The sequence below is a fragment of the Nipponia nippon genome, unplaced genomic scaffold (assembly GCF_047370975.1).
Source record: "Nipponia nippon isolate SJK-2023a ecotype South Korea unplaced genomic scaffold, ASM4737097v1 scaffold_2, whole genome shotgun sequence".
Taxonomy (NCBI): Eukaryota; Metazoa; Chordata; class Aves; order Pelecaniformes; family Threskiornithidae; genus Nipponia; species Nipponia nippon.
Genome location: NW_028262336.1, coordinates 56,464,928 through 56,489,160, shown reverse-complemented (window position 1 = coordinate 56,489,160; position 24,233 = coordinate 56,464,928). Strand labels below are relative to the sequence as shown.

Genomic DNA, 24,233 nt, shown 5'->3' with positions numbered 1-24,233 from the left:
AAGGTGACCTGAATGTGTTCATTAGATAAAGCCTGCCCCCAGATGACACAATTCCAGCTACTAATAATGAAAGCAAAGAAGCAACAGTCCATTCCTCTTTCCCCCAAATCCAAGTTACCCACAATATCGAGTCAGACCCTGTCACCTTCAAAGCATCTCTTCCAGTCCTCTATGTCTTTCAGTACTATATGGAGTTGGGGGGAGGAGAAATTAAGTCACCTTGTGGTGTTTTCTCCAGTAATCCAAGAGCAGCACATGCATCAAGGAGTCTTTCTGTTCCACACACAGAGGTTCCAACCTCATTTGCAATATCCACAGCCTTCAGTGGACCTTTATCTTTCAGATGATCAAACATCTTCAGCTTAGAGGCTACAAACAGAGCCTACATGTAGGAAAAAAACTGTTAGCATGCCGCATTTAAAAGACTACAATCAAGAAGCAGAAGAACTATACCTTTTGCCTAGAATTATTCTACACAACTACTGTTCTTTAAGAAGGGCAAAACAGTTTAACAAAGCTACTAAAAATTGCTATACCTTTCTTTCCCTCTCAGAGAGTTTCACTATCTTAGTCAAGTAACAGAATTTTTAACAGAGGTGTTTGGGTGAGAAGGGAACTTAAAATATTCTGGAATGCAGCCTACAGATTTCATATGAAGACCAGCTCTTTATTCAGATATTTAGCGTATCCCTATCTATAAGCTTGTCCCATAAGGTCAAACATTCTCAAGCATCTGAACCAATGCCAAAAGATCAAATTAAATTTGATTTACCCAAAATGTAAGGAACTGGAAAACTCCACTAAGGCAGTGTAACAGCCTCAGTTGCTATAATATTGGTCTTTGTTTAATAAAAATTAAGGAGAAAAAAAAAGAATAAAACTTCAGAGCACAACTGTACTACATGCACACCTTAATAGGACATGTACATATGGAATGAGGAAGAGAGAACAGCTAGTGCCTGATGGTGAAGGAAAACCCATGGGCAATGCAGCTGTCTAAGCTGAAAAACTTAACTGAACTCGTAGAGGTATGCTAACCAAACCAGATGGGAAAGTTAATGATATGTGGTAATATACACCTCTCCATTTGAAATTAATTTGCAATTCTGCAGTTTCAGTATTCTGAAACAGTTAAAACACCTAAAACCAAGGAACTTATGTAGAGCACAAGAGTGGAAGCACAGAAAGCAATCACAGAATCCATTTCTTTGCAACTGCAGGTAACTATAATGTACTTAAAAATCAAAGGCAGTCAAGGAAAAAAAAAATGGATCAACATTCTGTTTAATAAAAATCAAATGGAGAAAAAGAGATTAACTTTGAGAAGAAGGTCTGGTACTGTATGTCTATATATTTTATCATCTTCATCCTCTTTTTACAGTTTCCCCTGTTAGTTTAATAAGAACGTATAGCTGGGATTTATTATAATCCAGGCTCTCATGATACTGAGCCAATTGCATCTAGTCTACAACCATTTGGCTTCCAAGACCTGCCAAATCTTTGGACTGATACCACCTGGAAACTGTAAGAACAGGAAAGAGAAGGTGAGAAGGTAGGGTCAAAAACTTGGCTGACCCAAATCACTCTTTCTACCACTCTGCAATTCTGAGTTTGGGGGGGGGGGGGGGGGGGGGGGGGGCACAGAAATCAAAGAAGAAAAAAGCCCAAATGTCTGAGTACGGATCAGACTATGCAAATTCAAAACATATTAAGTTTGAGAAACTATGATTTAACCCTGATCCCCTCCTGTTCTGCAACAGCAGCTGTTCAGAGTAAAACAGGCAGCAACATCTTCACCTGCAGGAGATGTCACTCTGCTTTATGAAGTCCTTCAAACAACACTCAAGGATCAAAATGAAATAGAACTTGAGAGCTTTTGTGAAACTAAATGCTTTTGTGCTCTTACCCCTATTCTACAAGTGGAGAGATGAGTTTTGTCAGATCACAGGAAGTGTTCATTGCAACTGGTAATTAATTTTACAAAGATGCAAGCCATGAGGAAAAAAAAAATTCCCACTAGTTCAACATGAAACTCAGCACTCCATACTATGACTTTACACTGGATTAGTGGGAAAGGAAAGCTTCTACTTCTATTTACAGCCTCCACCATCTTTCACTGCACAAAACCAAATTCAGCATCGCGTCCCTGTAAACAGTGTATGTAATGTGCAAGAAAATGCTGATGATTCTCCGTATTTTTTTACTTAAATTGAGAAACGCTAAGCATCATCTCACCCATTCATATACATCAAAACTCGCTCCCTACAGATACACAAGGAAGTTCACAAACGCAGCAATCTCAAGGCTGCTTTATTCCAAATCTCTCAATACTGTTTTGCATGCCTGCAAGCAGCATGCCCGCAGATCTACAGTGACCACACTATGGTTTTCCTTCAGATCCATGTAGAACTTTCCACTGTTTCAGCAAAACCATTGTCCACTGTCTTGCGTGTTTCCCTCCATCCCCTCTCAAATTTGTTATATTTTTAGTTCCAGGTTTGTCATTTCACTGCCACTTTAGCAGTTTTTTCACTTCTTCCTAAAACATGAATGACTTGATGGAGATCAGTGATCTATTAGAATGATTGGTGTTCATTTCTCCTTCACCACTGTCTTCACTACACTGGAGCTGTGAGTAGAAAACTTGGCAGCACTTAAAAAGTCCAGTTACTCATCTCCCATCACACTAGGTTGCTACACAGAGCATGTGACCTTCTCTTTGTAAGCCGTATGTGTATGTCTCCATCATATACTGCATGGAGATTATCACCTAAACACACCAGGGAACATGAAACAGGGTATAAAAAAAATAATCTCTTTAACAGGGAATAAAAAAAAATTAAGATCTTCCACAGAATCCTAATGCTAAGCATTAAAAGTTAGAAAGGAAATATAATATACACAATTCTTGTCACAGTTTTAAGTCAGGTAAGTTAATCATATTAAATGCTTTCTTTGCAGAGTATATACAGGTAACTTCCTGCTTGATTGTGCTCTTGTGATCACTTAAAAAAATATATAAAACAAAAAACAAACCAAAAGCCCCCGTTTTTCCTCTCAACTCAAGAGACAAAAATTTTTATCAAATGGGTAACTGAAATTTCATAGAACGGATAAAAGCAAATACCAAAAAAACCCATTTGCGCTGCACCAGAAGTTTCAGCTATCTTAGATTCTCTGGTACTTCAGTGGTCCTTTTATACTAATTATTAATACATTCTTACCCCAGCTCAAGTATTTCACATTGCCTGCTATATGTTGAAGTCCAATGAAACAATCATATCAGCAATATAATGAGTAGTTTTATTTTTTCCCTTACCTTTGAAGCTCTAAAACCATCCATCAGCTCTAGAATTTTAGATGGAAGTTTTGCTGCACTTTCCGACACTCCATTCTGATTTTCCAAAGGTACCATAAAACCGGTTCTGACACTAGAACTGTTTTCAGAATTGTAAATAGCTCCTGAGGAACACATCCCACCGCTGTCCAACTTACTAGCACCTTTCTGCTCTGTGAAATTTGAAGATTCACTTTCTCCATCACTTAGGTTCTCAAAAGTGTCCACAGAAGGGATAGAGTCATACTTTTTATGTTGTACATTATGTTTAGGGGGTGGATAGTACAATTCTGCTAGCTTTTTGCAGAAGTGATTCAGAGGAAATCCCACCACATTCAAGAAGTCTCCGTGGATATACTCAACTAACATTCCTCCGAGGGCCTGGATTCCATATCCACCAGCCTTGTCCCTGCAGGAGAGAAAGCAAAAATGACATATATCTAAGTTTAAAAGTAATGGCAGCACAGAACACAAATAATCCACTGGTACGGCACAGTCTGGAATAAAAACTAGTGTACTCAAGTTAAAGGTGGATTAAATCTACTAGTTAGGCTCAACACTTCAATTTATAAATCAGAAGACAAATATATGGATCAGTATTTCTACCAAGGCTGAGTAGTCTAAAGGTCTTTGTTTCAGACAGTCCAAGTGCCACAGTCACCTAGGCAGGAGGTGCATCAGCTGACTGCAGTTAGATTGTGTTGCCATAGGCTACCCAGCATTCTCCAAGTCCTGGCTACCAAAAAGGTAACAGCAAGCATCACTGAGACCAACTTTGCCACCGGGTGACCCAGCTGCGTACTGACACTAGCTCTATTCCACAAGAGGCTGAAGGGCCTTTAGGAATATGTTAGCTCCACAAGGAGCTCACACTGAAGAAGACAACTCAGAACTCAAATGATTTCAGTACGCACCTTGAGGATCTCAGTCATAGGAATATCTAAAATGAGGATCAGGAAGATGGGACTTTCCTGGGGAGGAGCAACCTATTCAAACACAAAATCCACTACTATCCCATTCAGCCGTACCCAATTCTTGTGCAACCCTCTGAGATACAAGTAGAGTTGCGGTTCACAACACTGTGCACTTAGATGTCATGGTAATACTATTCATTTGGCACAGGAATGTATTTTCACAGAAAGTAACCTTGGAAATCTAATTTGTCTTTAGGTGTAATTAGGCAAATTCCACTGTGTGGAACGGAAATGCATACAGGCAGATAAGCTGCAATAAACCCAACAATTCACATTTAAGGAACAAGGCAGTTAGAAGTATGCTTACTACATGATAACACCAGAATCTGAAAGCCTAAGATAGCAAGCTTTGAAAGCAAAGGTCAGTCAGTCTCAGATCTATTAACTTCAGATAGGATGGAATTACACAAACTACTTGTGAAAGAAGGTTACTACACAAAGAAGATTGCAGATTTTTCATCTTACGATTTGATCAGAACTTGCTCTTTACATTTTTAGAGCTTATTTCTGGATTCCCTTTCAGATCATCTCCTAAGGGAAACAGAGGAATCAGTATCACAGCAAATGGGATTTTTCAATTGCTATAAACTAGGGAAAGGGGCTTTTCATTTAATCTTGCATTTTAAGCACCACTGCATAGCTTTGTTATTGCTTAAATTATTCCTTCTTTTATAACATTAAGACTTACACCATCTAAATTAGAAATATTCTAGTGACTAAAAAGTGTTTTAATTTTTAAATGATGTAGCAGTCCAGTAGGATGAAGTCATTCTGGTATATGCTGACAGGGAGGCAAAAAACATCGTGACCATCAGAAGTAGTGGTATCATACTGCCAGCAAGGACATTAACACAACTGGCCACACCTTGTTCATTTTTATACAGAACTTTACATTCTGGCACTGGATCCTGAGTAGGATTCTTTACTACAGCTTCTAGTCTAAAAGCATGAGGCTATGTCGTTAGTAACAGTTTCATTGATTTTTCAACAAGTGTCTTCCACACTAAACCCGAGAATATATCAGTATTTAAAGAGTTCTCATAACTAGCTCTGGCTAGTATGACTGGCTTTTGTAACTGGAAAGTTTTATTAGCATAGCACTAACTTTAAGGCTTCATTTATAACACTATGCACAGCATCAGTTAATTTGTATTATAATAAAAGAAAATACAAATCACTTTGAAGACCTTTTAATAAACAATAAGATCACTGCTGCAACCAAAATATTTTTCAGTAACTGACTGTTGTAGGGGATACATGATTTCAGCAGGAATGTGTGCAACATCCACTGATTTAAAAACACCAAAAAACCCAACCAACAATCACACACAATACAATGGGAGAAAAAATGTTAAGAAAGGTAAAATAAAGGAAATGTGCTTTTCAAGAGTTACCTCTATCAGCTGTAGAACTTTAACTTTAGTCATACCACAAAATGGTATAGCCATGTATACAATATCCCATTGTTCAACACAGAGCCAATGATCAAATAAACCACTGGTGCACTAACAAGCACTACTGCTGCTACAGATGAAAGGAGATGCTTGGTTGGGTTTTAGGTGGGTTTCCAAAGGCAGTAACACATGTATGACAGTTATACATGTGTCTTGGCCCGTACAGTCGCATTAGTAGAAATATAGACACATTTCAGCCACATTAGACATAGTCCATCTGAGCTAGTGACTGGGCTTCACTAAAGATATAGATACATCACTGACAAAATTCATCTTTACTGAAGCAAACATTTCAAATACATTAGAAGCTGTACACTGATTTCCTGCATCTCTATCAGCTCTTGGTTAGTTGACTGGATACCCAAGCTTAGTTATCTTCAATTTACCTGTCTACAAATTAGACAGGTCCCACCTTTAGTTCCTTTAAATACAAAGTTAGTGGTTTTGTAGAGCAGAGACAAAAACTAATGGCATGACAGAGGTAAGGAGAAGCAGAATTTGGTCACCTGTCTCTTGGGAGAGGCAACAGCTAGATGCCCGGTCAGCATACACACACCATGGAACCAGTCAGAGATGCATTTCCAGTTGCAAAGAAACTTGCAAAGGAACAGAAGTAGGCAGGTACAAGAAAGAGATTTGCCAGAAAGTTCTGGTGAATGTAGAACCACTATTACATACAGAGGAGTCTGTAGCAACTTGATAGATTGAAAACAATATTCAAAGTTAATTCTACTATGAGAACAGTGCAGCTCTCCTTACTTCTGTAATCCTGCACCTGGAAGATTTTTGCTTTTATGCTCTAAGAGCTGATAACCTCAAGCTATCCATAAGCTAATTTGTGCTGTGAGAGTGTAATTATTCATAAAATCTAAAAGATACATTTGCTATAGCTTTGAAGGAAATAACTCTTAAGAGAAATCATACAAGGGAAGAAAGTTAGACATTTACATTCTACATTTTATTGCTTCATAGTTAAGTCTGAAACTGTAGAGCTCCAGCCTATGTAATCACCTCTTTCCCAGAGTGCAGTAGGGTCCTTTGGTTTCATTGCCACCATTCAGAGCAGAGCTACCAAAAACCACAGAGGATGCTCAGACTGGAAGTTGTTCACAAGGGAAAGATTACAAAATAAAAAGCTGGGTCAAAGAGGCTGGCAGAAACTATGTCTGGTCATTACACAAGCCCAAAACAGTTAGGATTACTATGGTCCAGCCCTCTTTCTACAGAGACCCAGAAAAGAAGAGAGAGACCCTGCCAGCAGGAAAATCCTTGGCTGTTAAGAGGAACAGGAATAAACCAGAAAGGGAAAGGCCATCTTTCTGCAGCCAAAATTTTTGAGCATTTTTATAGCCTCATCACAGTCTACCTTGAGATAGTGCTTTTCCTTCCTCCCTTGTTCACACTTTAAGTCAGCTATATACTTTTAGAATTAGTTCCTGTGTCACCAATGTCTGACTTTTAAACTACTATATGCCAATTTTGTCCCTGCTATAAAAAGAACTCAATCCAATCCTCAACAGCACAGAAAAGTCAACTTTCTTTTAATTTTTCATGTGATCATTAAGTGTTGTATGATTTCACAAAATTAAGTCGCCATTAAAAAAAAGAAACAAATAAGTCACTTCAACTGCAATAGTGTTTAGAAAAACCTGTATGTACATAAATGTGTAACCAGTATGAGTGGCCACAGAGGAGGGGACAAAAAAACCCAACCAAAACAAAACCCTTTGAGAGACTTCTCCTTACTGTTTTGCAAAATTTATAGGGCACTATATTTTGTAGTTCCTTCCCAAGGCCAGAGCAAATGCCTTTCCTCTTGATTGTATGAATAGATTGATTGGCTTCTGCTCCAGAAAGTAATGAAATACATTCTCTGAACCTTTGGTCCCTGAGAAACCCTTGCTGTCCCACACCCTGCTTAGCAGAACGAACAGAATTACCCAGTGCTGCCCATGAGCCATTTTGCTGCAGCACAGCGCCACTAAAGCATATTTTATTCCAGAGGAAATAATCAGAATATTCAAAAATATTTTTCAACCTGATATTCTTCCTAAAAATCCATGGCCATTTCTCCTTCAAACTGCAACTTTCTGATCAGCTGCATACTAAAGATCACCTTCCAAAATCCTAACTAGGAATTTCTGTTCCAAATTGCATTCTTGCCAAAAGATTCTTCTCTGCATAATCTAATTTTGCTTCAGTCTCTTTAATAAGCTGGGAACCTTACACATTCAGAAAGTATGCCTCATTCACACAGAAGCACTTAAATAAATCCAAAGTCTACACTGGTTCATCTTTCCCCAGTAAAACATGACTGTACTGTTTTATAGCACAAATGAGTGTAAAAAACACCACAACTGATATTCTTACACAGTCAGAATTGAAGTTACAGAGTCAAAAGTCCACCTCAGATCATCAGCTATGCAGTCCATAGTGGTAACTATGACTTGATTTGTCTTCGCTAAGCTTCAACTAACACAAAGGAAAGGCAAATTCCATAAAGTCACAAACATTCCCTTCTTGTGTCCAAGTAAGTACTTTTTTCTTTTTTTTTTTTTCCTTTAAACAACCTAGCCAACTTCATCTTAGGAGTAGTTAGGCATTCTGTTCTCATCCTTTTTCTTCTGTGGAATCAATGTTGTCTGTAAGTAACTAGTATATTGCAAAGGTAGAGGAAACACATAAGCTGAGAGACAATTATGGCATAAGAACATGTATAAGCTGGCCATGAGAGTAAGTGAAAATTAAGCTGGTGTTTCTTGCATTAGAGCAGTGCCATTTTGATAAACTAAATAAAACAAGTTCTAGCTTCTTTCAGTAAAGTTCTCCAATACCCTGATTATCCAATGCTCACTCTATTCACCTGTTTTATAATGAGAACTATCCATTGTCTCAAGTATCCAAACTCCCTGAATGCCTCTGTTAACAGAGAGGTAATCATATATCGTATGAGTGCTTGCTCTAATCCAGAGTATTTCAACAGTCTTCACTTTTCAAATTTGTTAGGGTACCAAAAAGGTAGCTCACTCTCCCTGGAGGAATGATAGTTCTAGACAAGAAGAGCAGAAATACCCACCTTGCATCACCCATACTATAATTTATCATATACAAACAGAAAAATTTCACAGAATACAGGACAAAATGTTTTATGCTGGTGGCTAACAACATACCCTAAGGCCTATTTTCAAGTACTGTGTGATAGCTTCAGGGTCTTACTTACATTGGCTCCCCGCTATGAATGTACTCCCATAAGAGCTCTTCGGACAGGTCAGAAAATTTTACTTTAGTCTCTTCATAGAAATCAGTGACTTCTGTCTCTAGCTGATTATCTACAGAAAGGAAGAGGTCTTATTAGAAACAGAAATTGTAGTTTAGAGAGCACAACATCAGTTTTATTTCAGTTCATATTCATTCGACATTTTTGCTTGGGAAAAATTAAAGACACTACACAGATGTATGAAATGACTAATAATGCTCTTTAGGGACACTGGACTCATAACTTCCCCAAAGAAGTAAAAGCTTGCATTTTCAACCTCTGCAGTCCTGTCTTGGGGCTAACAGGTTGCTCTCCCTGGGTGGGATGCACTTTTAAATTACCAATGCTTATGCAGAGCTAGCATACACATCCAGCATATGCATCCAGCACTGAGTACAAAGACGATTACAAACACCCTTCTAACTTCATGACTGTTGTCAAAGAACTCTTAACAACACATCATAGTTAAACATGTAGCTGTTACAAATGCTTGAACGTGAATGTGCAGCTGTATCTGTACTGCAAACTCAGGCATCCAGCAATCCCATCAGTAACCATCACTGTCATTTTCATGCCATCTCTCAAGAAATAACAAGATTATTTCAGACTTCTGTATCTAGAAAGTGGTTGAGAGAAGGCCAGAGGTGTACTAAAGCACTGCACACCTGGGTGTGGACCCTGTTGCATGTGGTACACTGTGAATCTGGTATCATTGCAGATGGAGGCTTTTCCAAAACATGTCTAAAAGGAAACAGCCTTGCACAAATTTGCATGCACATTACAGATTATTATTTCTCTCTTCTCTTTCCTATAAAAATCAAGGTCAGCATCTCCTGTTACCAGTGTTCTGACAGCAGTGGAAATTCTTGAGGACTAAGAAAGACCCACAGGACAGACCAAGGGAAGAATACTAGCCAACTGCTAATGGTGTTAGTGTTGAAAAAACATTTAATGACCCAGATGAAATAAAAAAGTTGTTGCATATGAAGACAAGACTACTACATCTTTCAGTATTGATAAAAAAAAATAAAAATCAATCAGCTCAAGATGAAAATTCCATCTGTAACATATACGTGGTACTTAACAACAGCACTGTAACTATAAACTAAAACTAAAAATATATACTAGAAAACTCTTCCATTGATTGCATCACTTGGGGAATATGCAGACTTATGGTATTTTTATTCATCTAAATATGATGTGGCTTAAATTTGTAAACTTCAAATGAGACGTGCTGTCATAGCATCAGTACCGCAGTTGTGTGCACTTTCAGTGTCTTCTGAGAGTAAGCAATGAAAGGCATTATTATTCTTGCTGGATTGCTCACAGGAACCCCTTGATAACATGTTTTACTTTTTGCAGCAGCTCTCTTTCTACTGTGCTAGCATATTAGGAAGGATACTGGATCACTGACTATTCCTGTAACAAGAGTTAAGCACAGTTTCCATCCTTTTTCTTCACTTGTACAAGCCCTTCTGAGAATAATTTTTAATGAAAATACCGAGTTTTAATAAAATGACACATGTACCTTTACTGCTGCAATGTATAATAGCCACTCCTGTGAACACACTGTGCTCTTTCCCACTCAACCTGCCAGGGAAAAAATGTGCATTAAGCAACACTTTTACGAAATCTGTCATGTGCAAAAGTGTTCTACGTGATTATGTTGCTGCAGCCTGAGAAACAGACTATTATATTAATACACCACTTGACATGTATCCTAAATAAATACTTTTTTTTTTATTTCAATTATAGGTGAAAAGACATTGGCAAAATAATAAAATACTATAAAGAGATTCAGTCATTTCAAGTCTCCAAAATCTCACTTGTACTGATGTCCACAATTTGGAAAAGTAGTCCATGGTATCAGCTTATTTAGTATACATAAAGAGAAGTGACTATTTCAAATGCATAAGAAAAAGCCAATCAGCATAAACACTACCATTACAGGCACCTTCACTGAAAGCTGGCAATAAATAGCTAGGTGATGCAACTTAGACTAAAAAAGTGATAGGCAACTAGAGTTAACTTACTTATTTAATCCAGACTGGCCCCCAGGGATCCCATGGCAAGTCAGAGTAACAGATGCAGAGTACAGAGGGAGAGAGCCTATATTCACTTACCCCAGACCCATGTGCTCTCTCTGGTGGTGGCTTCAGAGCGCCACACTGTGGCCGATTAATTTTGAGGGCTTTAAATTTATTAATCTAATGTGTAAGCAATGCAAGTATAATAAATAGCATGAGAACTTGAATCTTTGAAGAGACTAATTAAGGTATAGTCTCCTAGAGATTAGCCAGGCTATTATTTGATATATCAGAAGCATGTCGCACTCTTACTATCCCCCACAAGATTCCACATAATAAATTGTAAGATGAAACACTGAGTGAAAATTTTAATCTGACACCTTGGATATATGCAAATATATATCGTCTGCATTTTTTCCTGTTCATACAGAAAAAAATTAAGATGAGTTCTAAAAAACTAAATTTTAAGTGTATTTCATATCCATGATTAAGAGACTGACCTACTGAACTTAAAAAAAAAAAAGCCAAAACATTTGCGTGTGTTAGAAGCAGACTAAGTGCTGTTAAAAAAAAAAAGTCCTATTTTTGAATTAACCAAACTTGGCATGATTTCAAGCACAAACAGTTGTGAGAAATCTCTTGCCAGACAGGCTCCTTTGGGAATCTCCTACTAATAACATATGCTGCTGCCACTTTTTTTTTTTTTTTTTTTTTAAGACTACTCCTTTTAAGTCAGTAACATGCCACAAAGGATCAAAAATTCACTCTAAGTCATCAATGAAAAAAAAAAAAAAAATCTAAAATAGACTTACTATCCAAAAACTACCACGCCACTTGTATCCTATCTTTAGGAGATGCCTGAGTTAGAATGTAAACTGATGAAACAAGCAGCGCACTTTCTCTGTATTCCCCCTACAAAACAGAAGCATAACTAGTGGATTCATCACATCTCATCCTTCAGAAAGGAGGTGACTAGAGTTATTTAGTTGGTGTTTCTTAAAAAATAGAGTGCTACAAGATAACAATAAGTGCGTAGGGAAAAGCATCCTTTAGGAAAAAAGCAGAAGCCTCTAAAAACACCAGCCCACCATCCATGGAGAACACTGATGGAAATAGATTTTTCTTCCTCAGTTAAACTATAGAATTTAAAGCAATTGCCCATGGACACGTATCACCATGTACTTTCTTGTACACACAATATTTTTCCATTAAATGTCAAGCCTCAGACCACTTCTAGGATGGTTCTGTCCTCTTTCCCATCATGATTTCTCTCCATATCTCCCCCTCCTGTACCAGCTGAAGCATACATACAGTCTTGTGGTAAGTGACACTGAAAACTAATCCAAGTGAAAACAGAACGGTTCATTATGTCCCTGAACAGCTTCCTAAAGTGAATGGGCAAGAGCAAGCAGCTGTGGGTAACATAAAAGCAGGTCTAACTTTTTCAGTGGCAGAACTAGCTTACACTATTTAAAAATGATTGAAAAATTTATGTCCACGGAGTTCTTCATATACATCAAAGAATCTGTACAGCTCCTTTTAAAACAGCTTAATACACACATTTGGAATCTGACTTAAAACTACAGACCTGGACAGCATCCTATATGCATCTTGCTTATCAACTGGTTTCTCCAGGATCTGCTCATCCACAGTCTAAAACAGAAAGACAGAGTGAGTGTGCTGCTTTTTCTTACTTTTCAGCAACTGAGGTCAGAAATTACGTTTAAACCATGATTTCAGCCAGGGCTTCAAACGTGAGTCTACAGAGTAGAGCAAGAAGCACAGGTACTTTGCCACAACAGGCAATTTAGTGTCAAGCACATAATGAGTGCAAGACTCTACCCTCCAGTGGCTGCAGCTCTCGAACAAAAGGGAAATGCAACTTCTTCTGTCCTTAACCATTCACTGTCTCTGTGGAGATGACAGGTATAAAGTGATGGCCACTACAAGGCACAACATTGAGCAGTTCACATAATCAGGACTTCTTGACATTCAACAGTGGCCTGAGAAAAGAATTCCCATTACATACTAGAGGATCCAAGGCAATACTTATGCAATACTAGTGTCTCTGCAAAAACAGCAGCAAGGCTTCTACCACTCAAGATACCAAAAATTGTCTTGTTGGGAAAAAAAACTAAAACCCGCACCCACAAAACTCAAGAGACACATCATATTGCAGGTATAACTTCTCAGTGAAGATAGTTTTCAAACTTTAACTTTAAATCTAAGCATACAAGTATTTTCTACACTTGTCATAAAATAAAACAATGCTAAACTACGTAAGACTTCTTACCACAATAGTGTCTGCTCCTATGACAACATCAGGTGTTCTCAGGTGTTTCTGCAAAGGCATAAAGAAAGAAGGTATTTCTCAAAAGAGGTAGAAAGAACAAAACCTTTTAAAACTTAACGTAAGAAAACATAAGTTTGCTGGTTTACAGGTAGGGCTCTACACTGACCTGAACATAAGACACTGTTTGTCCTTTTGCACTGTTTACAAAATAGTAATCATTCATATCACCATAAAAGTGAGGAAAACAGGAGGCTTGAGCTGGCCATTATCAGGTCACGATTTTGCCCAAATATGTTACTAATGAACAAATGTATTCATCAAAGAAATAACCGCATTCTCAAAGGTCAACCTGATCTTCAAGGTGGCACACAGAATTCATTTAAAGGAAGTGCCCGGTGTATGGAAATCAGGGAGTACAATGTTGAAGCCCTATAGGATCATTTTTCCAAGCCAAGTTTTGCTGAAAAAAAAAAAACCCTCCAAACTTTCTTTAGCTACACTTTGCTTCTCTCTCTCAAAAGGGAACACATATGGTCCATTCTGGGGAACTGAGAGGTAGGGGGCATATAAAGATTCCTTGCAGCCTTTTCTTGGCTTTAAACTGTAATCTGTTCTTACAGCTGAGTTTTGATTTACCTGCATGTTATGAGGTACATAGTTATTATTTAGTACAGCAAGACAGGCAATTTGTCTGTAACTGTGATCATTATATTAAAAACTTTGTAGGAAGGTGATTCTTCTATAGAAAGGCTGTTGATGTGCTTTAAACAGTAGAACTAACTAAAGCTATCATTAGTATGAAGAAGCATTTTGAGATCCACTGAACTAGCTTATCGCCAGCATAGCGTTTTGCAACAAAAGCCCAATATAAGTCAGTCAGTGAGGCTGGGTTTAAAATCCACTCTCCCAATGTCACACGAGTCTCTGAAAAGAAGTAGACGGAAACCTGGATAACGATTTACATTGGAGATCATGCAATATTTGCTTTGAAGAATGATGACATCTGGCAACAGTGTCGGTTTAAAGTGTTCGACATTCCTTTTCTGCCATCAGTATAGGTTCGACAAACCTACTCCTCTCTTTCAGAGCTACATTAAGAATTTATTATGGTACATTTTGTGAGACCTAATCAGCTAGACTTCTAAATATGTTCTGGTAGAGAACAGCCTTATGTGCTCAAACACAGCGATCACAGCTAAGGGCAGAAGTCAAATATGCCACTGATGGTGTAAGTTGTACCACTGGTTTTGGTAACATTTAGGATACAAAATGGATGCCTTGACTACAGAACCTGAAATCACATCAGCTTCTCCCTTCTTAAAATGAAATTCCCTGTTTCTTTGTCCACAACTAAAACAGAATGCGTCTTCTTTTTCTGCTTTCCCCCAGCACCTCTATACTCACAAATTCTGAGCTATTCTCTTGTCACAACTCTTCAACTGAACTACTGTTCAATGAAAGCTACAGCAAAGCACTGGATTCACATCAGTGTGTTTTTCTACAGAATCTGCCTCCACAGTCAACAAATACCTGGAATGAACAGGTCCTGTGTCAGAATAAGATCCAGACACACACCTGACTGTTGGAAGGAACAACCAAGTATATATCTCCCAAGCAAGAGTAGCTGCGCTGCTGACAAGAGATGCAGGCCACTTCTGTTTGTGGAAAGCCCGAACTGCAGGCATGAGACCTTCTTTTGATTAGGTGAGTTAATTTCAGGAAGCTATCTTTCACAAATGACAGAAAACTTACATTTCCCTTTAGTGGGGAAAATGCACTCAGAGACCACCTAAGAAGCACATGCAAATTAAGTCATAGTAACATGCACCACTTAAAAGACAAAAATCTCATTGCTGAAATAGCCGGTAACTTACTACATGCATTCTGTCTGCTACTTCAAGAGCTTTCTGTTTTGCTGTTTCCACAGCATACTCATAAGGGGCTGCAAAAGATGACTTTTCAAGTGTCTCCTTAAACCAGGATGGAACTACCTCAAACCGCAGGCCCTGTAACAAAGGAAAGCAATGCAGTCAACCTCATCTTGTTATTAAAGGTTGTTCCCAAGACATATTAAGCAAGTGACAAATCTGATTTTTGCTCTTTCCACTTTAACACACTCTCCCACCCCAAACACACAGGGGAAAAAACACTGCTTCTATTACAGTGTTTGGTGTATACATATAATTTGCAAGCAGTCCAAAACAAAAAACCCAACCAGAAAGAACTTTTAAACTGGCGTCCTTCCTTGATTTTACCCTTATTATTTATTAGAACCTAATCGCATTATTAATTTCACCATTATTCTTCTATAAAAATCTAAAAGTATAAAACTTACACACTTCATAAATAGACTACTCTACTACTGTTTTTTTTTTATTGAATCCATCCACAGCACTACTTGTGCACTGTGAGTTCACATTCTTACAGGCGCTTTACCACCCACACTTTATGTGTTATTATACATGTGAGAAACAGAAAACAAGAAGAACCAACCTGTTTCTGTATGGTTTTGTCAAAAAAAATATTCTTCCTACTTCTTGCCTCCAGGTTATACCTGTAAATTTACTATACCCAGCAGACAAATTATGCTTCTAATAACTCAGTGCATGCTTGAACCTTGGTGCTTTCCCATATCTCTGTATTTTGAAAAGAATATACTTTTTCCCATTTAAGTTCAACTTCTCCCATAAAGAATAATAACACTAAGCAATCTGAATCTAAAAAGATGCATTACAACAGTCCAGTGCTGTTCCATAGCCTCTTGCAGCCTGCCCAGTGAGGTCGACATATTCCTCCACAGGAGCTGAATGATCTGAATTACGGACCACGGCTTCCTCTGTGCACCACAAGTGCTTCACAGAAAGAAGAAACAGCTACCTTATTCCCACTGCCTCCCGCCCCTACTCATACTACTAATCCCATTAAGTTTTCATACGTTTCAGAAGCCTAAGTTGAATTTTCAGAAGTTTAGATGTTAAGCATCCAAAGTAACGGCAACGGAAGTACATTTTTAATTACTTCAGTCTATTGTGAGACCTTCCAAACTTTTCTATTATATGCCAGAAGTAATTACACCGGCATTTTTCAGCCTGAGCAAGTCTTTTTATTTGTCTGATTACACCATCTCCCAGTCAGCAGAATACTTTAATCCACTCTCATATTCATCTGATTATATAAAAAGCAGATGCACATGTACTTGCTTACAGAGAAAACCTGACCAAAAAAAATTGGGATTAAAAAGAAAAAAAAACAAAAAAACCAAAAACCTCACAGGTAGGCCGGGGTGCAGCTGAGGGGCCAGAGCCGCGACGGCAGCCGGCCGGCCCGGCGGTTCGGAAGCTGCCGAGGCCGCCGGCCCTGCAGGCCGCTGCCCAGGCTGGCAGGCGGGCGCGGGCAAGGCCGGCGGTGGGGCCGCCGCCGTCGCCCCCGAACACAGTAAACCCAGCTGCGGCAGCAGGCACGGCTCGGGCTTGTGCCCGCCCTCTGCCAGCAGCCCCCGGGAGCTGACGGGCGGCAGGGCCGGGAGGCGGCGGGCCCCGCAGGCCCGGCCCGGCCCGGCGGTAGGCGGCCGACGGCCGGCCGCCGCCCGCGCAGCCCGCAGCGCCTGGGGCTGGGGGGCCCGAGGGGCCGCACCGCCGGCCCTCTGCCCTGCCCAGGCGAGGGGAGCGGCCCGCCCGCACTCACCGCGTTGGTGAGGATCTCCTGCCGGCGCGGCGAGGCGCTGGCCAGCACCACCCGCTTGCTGACCAGCTTCCCCAGCACCGGGTTCAACACCATGGCGGCGGCCGCGCCTCCGCCTCCCGCTCCGCGCAGATCGGGGGCGAGGGCGTGGTGGCGGCGGCCTTATACGCCGCCGGCCCGCGGGGCGGAGCCGGGCCGGGACAGTCCCAGCGAGCCGCGGAGGCCCCGCAGGGCGAAGGCGGGCGGGTAGCCCTCGGGGCCGGGGAGGGGAGCGGGTTCGGCCGGCCGGCCGGCGGCCCGCCCCTGCCTGGGCCCTCGCTTCGGCCGCTGGGCCCCGGCAGCCTCGGGCCAGCGGGCGGCCTCCCCTGTCGGGCTCGGCGTGTGGGAAGGCGGCTTGGCGGCCGCAGCGCCGTGAGGGCGGGGTAACTTCACGGGAAGCTGCGGCTTCGCCGGTCCTTGGCTGTACCCCCCAAACGGCAGGCTCAAGGGTAGAGGGCCAGGCACCGCAGGCTGGTTTCACGTCGTAGGAGCTGCGTTTAGCACCCTGCCTCCCCCGCGCCAGTCGTTCTTGAATGAAGTATTTGGCAAAGAGGCGATATCATTCATTTTTTCGGTCGGAAGGAACTATTATTGGCTGGAACTCAAGAAAAAAAGGAGAGCCTACCGCCTTTGGAAGAAGGGGCAGGCGACTCGGGAGGACTACAAGGATGTTGTGAGGTTATGCAGGGAGAAGATTAGAGAGGCAAAGGCCCAACTAGAACTTAAACTGGCCATCGCCGTTAAAGATAATAAAAAATGTTTTTACAAATATATCAGCAACAAAAGGAGGGCCAGGGAGAATCTCCCTCCTTTGTTGGATGCAGAGGGAAACATTGCCACAAAGGATGAGGAGAAGGCTGAGGCACTTAATGCCTTCTTTGCCTCAGTCTGTAATAGTCAGACTGGTCATCCTCAGGGTTTTCAGGCCCCTGAGCTGGGAGATGGAGATAGGACGCAGAGTGAAGTCCCAGTTGTCAAAGATGTGGCAGTCACCAACCTGCTCCTTCACCCGGATGCGCACAAGTCCATGGGGCCAGATGGGATCCACCCGAGGATACTGAGGGAGCTGGCAGAGGAGCTGGCCAGGCCACTCTCCATTATTTATCAGCAGTCCTGGTCAACCGGGGAGGTCCCAGATGTCTGGAAGCTAGCAAACATGATGCCCCTCTACAAGAAGGGTCGGAAGGAGGATCCGGGGAACTACAGGCCTGTCGGCCTGACCTCGGGGCCAGGGAAGGTCATGGAGCAGATCATCTCGAGTGCCATTACACAGTAGGTGCAGGACAACCGGGCGATCAGGCTCAGCCAGCATGAGTTTATGAAATGGAGGTCCTGCTTCACTAACCTGGTCTCCTTCTATGACAAGGTGACCCGCTTAGTGGATGAGGGGAAGGCTGTGGATGTTGTCTACTTGGACTTTGACACTGTCTCCCACAGCATTCTCCTGAAGAAGCTGGCTGCACACGGCTTGGATGGGTGCACTCTGCGCTGGGTTGAAAACTGGCTGGACAGCTGAGCCCAGAGAGTGGTGGTAAATGGAGCCAAATCCAGTTGGCGGCCGGTCACGAGTGGTGTTCCCCAGGGCTCAGTACTGGGGCCAGTCCTGTTCAATATCTTCATTGATGATCTGGATGAGGGGATCGAGTGCACCCTCAGTAAGTTTGCAGATGACACCAAGTTGGGTGGAAGTGTCGATCTGCTGGAGGGCAGGAAGGCCCTACAGAGGGACCTGGACAGGCTGGATCGTTGGGCCGGGGCCAACTGTATGAGATTCAAGAAGGCTAAGTGCCGGGTCCTGCACTTGGGTCACAACAACCCCATGCAACACTACAGGTTTGGGGAGGAGTGGCTGGAGAGCTGATTAGATGCAAGTCGTAGATATCCCCTATTGGGCCTTTTAAGCAAGTAGAAAAAGTTCAACATAAAAACTCAGATTTATTCCCAAAAATAGTGTGATGCTATGTGTTTTCACAGTCAGCTAGTAAGAAAGTGAAATATGTACCATTAAAAAATACATCTATTCATTAAAATAGCAGTTTGCATTGAATAATCAGGTTTCTTGACAGCTGTTTCATGGACCGTATGTCTCACGGGTTGTGTTAGGGGTTGTCACATCTGGTAGCCCAGTGGAGGCAAGGCTGCCGCAGCTCCATGGCCCCAGGTGCCGCCAGCAGCAGGGCTGGGTGCGTACTGCCAGCAGGCACGCGCGCACTGTGCAACACGTATACATGGATGCACGGCAAACCAGACAGGGCAACACGGGCAGGCACGCTCATCGCTCACACAGACATGAACACACCGAAGATCTCTACCTGTTCCCCTTGCTGGCTGCTCAGGATGAAAGTCTCTTAGTGGGAAATACATATATATATATGTATATATACACACATGCACATACATACCTACAAGCAAGGTAATTACATCCCTCAGCAAGTTTGCAGATGACACCAAGCTGAGTGGTGCAGTCGACATGCCTGAGGGATGGGATGCCATCCAGAAGGACCTGGACAAGCTTAAGAAGTGGGCCTGTGTGAACCTCATGAGGTTCAACAAGGCCAAGTGCAAGGTCCCACACCTGAGTTGAGGCAATTACCAGTATCAATACAGGCTGGGGGATGAAGGGATTGAGAGCAGCCCTGAGGAGAAAGACTTGGGGGTACTGATAGATGAAAAGCTGGACATGAGCCAGCAATGTGCTCTCGCAGCCCAGAAGGCCAGCCGTATCCTGGGCTGCACCAAAAGCAGCGTGGCCAGCAGGTCGAGGGAGGTGATTCTGCCCCTCTACTCTGCTCTGGTGAGACCCCACCAGGAGTACTGCATCCAGCTCTGGGGTCCTCAGCACAGGAAGGACATGGACCTGTTGGAGAGGGTCCAGAGGAAGGCCGCAAAAATTATCAGAGGGCTGGAGCACCTCTCTTATGAGGAAAGGGTGAGAGAGCTGGGGCTGTTCAGCCTGGAGAGGAGAAGGCTGTGGGGAGACTTTATTGCAGCCTTTTAATATATAAAGGGGGCCTACAAGAAAGATGGGGATAGCAAGGCCTGCTGCAACAGGACAAGGGGTAACGGTTTTAAACTAAAGGAGGGTAGATTTAGACTAGATATAAGGAAAAAATTTTTTACAATGAGGGCAGTGAGACAGTGGAACGGGTTGCCCAGAGAGGTGGTAAATGCCCCATCCTTGGAAACATTCAAGGCCAGGCTGGATGGGGCTCTGAGCAACCTGATCTAGTTGAAGATATCCCTGCCAGTTGCAGGGGGGTTGGACTAGGTGGCCTTTAAAGGTCCCTTCCATCCCAAAGCATTCTATCATTCTATGATTCTACCTATACATGGTGTGGACCCCTCGGGTAGCAGACATTAGACAGGGCTCCTGTGGCACCAGAAGGGGCTGGGGCAGGGGCTCTGTTGCCCCTGTGGGGCCGCTGGGCCTTCCCCTACCCTTGGGCCTCCTGCTGCTGTCGTGGTGCATGGGGATCAGCCTTTTGTCACCATAACTTAACAGGTCGTACATTATCCTGAGTACTAGAATTTAAAAGAGCATCTTCGGTCACAGGCTTGCCAAGCTGGTGAAGAGGGCTTTAAACTAAAGTTGTTAGGGTAGGGGAACTTCAGTCCATCCCATTCTTACCAGTTTGATGCCAGTGCCAGCAATAGATGCCCAGAGCCTGGAGAAGGATCACAGGTCAGGAGGAGAGCACCTGGAGAGCAGCACAAAGGAATTCCCACCACTCCAGCCAGTAGGTCAGTTTCATCAGGGGCCCAGCTTCAGTGCCTCTATGCAAACACACGTAGCATGGGGAATAAACAAGAGGAGATAGACGTGCGCATGCCTGCAGGGCTATGATCTTGTTGGTGTGGAGACATGGTGGGATGGCTCCTATGACTGGAGTGTTGGAATGGAAGGATACAGGCTCTTTAGGAAGGACAGGCAGGGGAGACGAGGAGGGGGTGTCACCTTCTATGTCAATGACCAGCTGGAGTGCAGGGAGCTCTGCCTGGGGGTGGATGAGGAGCCGACCGAGAGTTTATGGGTCAGGATTAAAGGGAGGGCAGGGATAGGTGGCATTATAGTGGGGGTTTGCTACAGGCCACCTGACCAAGAAGACCAAAGCTGGGGTTGTTCAGCCTGGAGAAGAGAAGGCTTGGGGAAGACCTTATAGCAGCCTTCCAGTACCTGAAGGGGGCCTACAAGAAAGCTGGAGATGGGCTTTTTACGAGGGCACATAGTGACAGGACAAGGGGTAATGGCTATAAACTGAAAGAGGGTAGATTTAGATTAGATATAAGGAAAAAATTCTTCACCATGAGGGTGGTGAGACACTGGAACAGGTTGCCCGGAGAAGTTGTGGATGCGCCCTCCCTGGAAGTGTTCAAGGCCAGGTTGGATGGGGCTTTGAGGAACCTGGTCTAGTGGAAGGTGTCTCTGCCCATGGCAGGGGGTTGGAACCAGATGATCTTTAAGGTCCCTTCCAACCCAAACCATTCTATGATTCTATGAATATTAGATTTTTTGGGGGCAGCAGTGACTGAAGAGCAGAATTGGAAATTTATCTTTAAAGACATTTTTGCTCAAATAATTAAAAAATGCTAATAACCTAAGGAAATTATACTAAATTGGAAATGGAAATAAAATGCTTAAATACAACTGTGAATATAGACAGCTTTCCTCAGCAAATCCATAATACTGGAAATAGTTCTGGGATAGCTGGAGAGCTGACTAGAAAGAAAGGGCCTGTGTGAAACAGACAGAGGAATAGTCTGTGCTTGTCGTAGAGCTTGTCAGAACAAATTCACTGCTCTTTTTTCAGGGCTGTGAACTGTGACACTGATCCTTGCAAACAAGGAGGCTTGAAAGATACTACAGAAATGGAAATCAGTGTATCTTTCATATGATACTAATATAATTTTTGACTGAATAAAAGGACAAGGATATCACCAAGTAACAGAAACCTATGTCTCCTGGCACTCATAGGACAAAGATGTGGAGTTATTCCTCTTGGAAAAATATTACGTCCCTACCCCTAATGCCTGCAGGTTTGACATAATTGTAAATCCTAATATGTGTACATCTTCAATGTGACTGCAATGCCAACCAAAGAAAAGGAAATTGCAATTGCATGGATGCTCCTAGAATTTGGGACACACTTCTTACCTGGAGTCATCTTTCTCTATTGTGCCTTGCTGAGTGTGGGATATAAGCAAGCATGGTAAACGAAATTCAGAAACTCCAAAAGAGTAAGACAATAATGCAAAGTTTTCTATCTCAAACCAATGGGCCTGATTTTCTTCTTTTTCTTATTTTATTCAGTCTTCCAGTATAATTTCACTGGCACAGAAACGAAGCAATGAAGTTGTGACTCCAACCCAACGTATGTATATGTATAAAGAACAGCCTTGACAAGAAAGAATGTCTTCTGTTCCTGCCAGCTTGTTTTGATAGACAATAACAGAATACAGATCTGTCTCTAGTCATTCTGTAAAGCCTGTAGAGATGCATGCAGCATAACTCATCTTTCTTATGTGTGGCATCCCATAAACTCCAGAGTAAGACAAGCAGGACTTGCCTCCCTTGGCTGAATTCTGCTTGTACACTGCTTCTCTGATTTGCACAACAGGCTTTTTGGAAGTAAAATACATAAATAAATAAAAGAAATATGTGGAATTTCTATAGATTCTTTTCCACGAAAGTTCAGACAATGTCCAAAAATGGAGATCACTAAAAGAATTTTTTATGTGAAGAAAATGAGATGTGGCCTTTTGATTATTATTTTTAAGGAGTGGTAATTACTAAATTTGTTATTCTGATAAACTTACATGACAAAGAGTGATTTAGTTTATTTAAAAGACAAAACCATGAAGCTGTTGAAATACATGTTTTCATTTACCTTTATCTTATTTATGCTAGTCTAAATGTCAATCCAAAGAACCCTATGAGGAAAGCTAAATCACATCACATAAGCTACCACAGTTGGGAGAGGTCTGACAAGTAATCATTATTAACTGCTCCATTGCAGCCTTGCAAGAGTCAGGCAGAACAAGTGTGAGGCTGCAGCGAGCTGACCGGGGTGAAGATCAATGACACCAGCAGTTATCAGAAAAGTTTCTGTCTTGGCTGACTATGCTAGTCAAAGATTAGCTTGTCCAAGGTTGGTTATGAAACTGTTGACTTTTTCAAATACCCAGGTATTTTGAACAAAAGCAAAATAGCAGTTAGAGCTCTGAACTGCAGAGACCTTTCCTCGATATTTTTGTTCTGGACTTCTTTGCTTTTCTGTCTCTGTATTTATGCTATGGCCATCACAGTAATACCTTCAAGCACGTAAAGAGCACTATGATAATCAAATTCTTGTGCCTGCTTTTATGTGTATCACAGTGAGTGTATGTATTTCAACCTGGATATATTATTTGGGTGAGTCACCTGTGCAAGCACAAGATCAACTTGTTTGGGGAACAGTGCATTTCCATTGTGAAGAAGTTAGTGAATCCTAGGGACGTTGCTATGAAGGGAATGAACATTTCACCTTTCACAAGGCAACTTGGCTTTTCTAGGATAACCTCATTAATTCCAAGAGCTCAGACTTGTTTTTCAAGGAGCCTCTTTCTACCATTGAAATCCTTGCCATAGTCCAATGTGTCTGCACAGTTCATGAAGTAATTAATATCTCTTGTTTCTATTAGTATAGGGAGAAAAACATTAGTGATTTAAAGATGGATTCTATTTCATCAGCAAATCATCAGGGACTCTCCTCTGTTTAAAAACATCATTGTATCATTCAACATTACCTGTGCTATGTTTTATTTTTATCTTTTTATGTACAACTGGTATTTAGCTAGCAGTCTCCTGAGCAAAGAGTTACCCGCTTTGTAACATTCTATCATCTCCTTGATCTGTTAAGACTGCTTTACATGTTCAACTAGATTTGTGGGTTATGAAGGGATATTCTAGATTTTTTTAATAAATTCATATCCTTGCAAGGTATATAGAACAGAAGTACATGTTGACTCTCAAATTAGTCATTGTTTCTTGCAGAGTACTGCTGAAGTTTTACTGGAAAATCGTAAGACTTCAAGTGCCATTTTTCCAGACTCAGGGAGCGCGTTCAGAGTGGGTACCCTAGATTTCTTTCACCAGTCTTATTGTTTAGCTCTGTGTTCTCATAGTCCGTTTTTAA

At 41.8% G+C, this 24,233-nt stretch overlaps 1 protein-coding gene across 5 annotated transcripts in view; it reads right to left on the bottom strand.

The window, feature by feature from the left end:
• The window catches only part of ASMTL (acetylserotonin O-methyltransferase like), a 29,415-nt gene extending 12,129 nt beyond the window's left edge, over nucleotides 1–17,286 (bottom strand). For 3 of the 5 annotated variants that reach the window (XM_087757575.1, XM_087757577.1, XM_087757574.1), the window contains exons 1-8: nucleotides 17,026–17,283; nucleotides 15,216–15,347; nucleotides 13,342–13,389; nucleotides 12,637–12,701; nucleotides 10,550–10,611; nucleotides 8,986–9,094; nucleotides 3,320–3,746; nucleotides 220–382 (exon numbers count right to left, since the gene is read on the bottom strand). In XM_087757575.1, the coding sequence (XP_087613701.1) occupies nucleotides 220–382; nucleotides 3,320–3,746; nucleotides 8,986–9,094; nucleotides 10,550–10,611; nucleotides 12,637–12,701; nucleotides 13,342–13,389; nucleotides 15,216–15,347; nucleotides 17,026–17,118 (1,099 nt within the window). In that variant the 5' untranslated portion in view covers nucleotides 17,119–17,283. Of the gene's footprint in view, nucleotides 1–219; nucleotides 383–3,319; nucleotides 3,747–8,985; nucleotides 9,095–10,549; nucleotides 10,612–12,636; nucleotides 12,702–13,341; nucleotides 13,390–15,215; nucleotides 15,348–15,834; nucleotides 15,907–17,025 lie in introns of all 5 variants that reach the window. The other 2 variants (XM_087757578.1, XM_087757576.1) reach the window with 2 other exon arrangements.
• Between the last annotated feature and the right edge of the window lie 6,947 nt (nucleotides 17,287–24,233).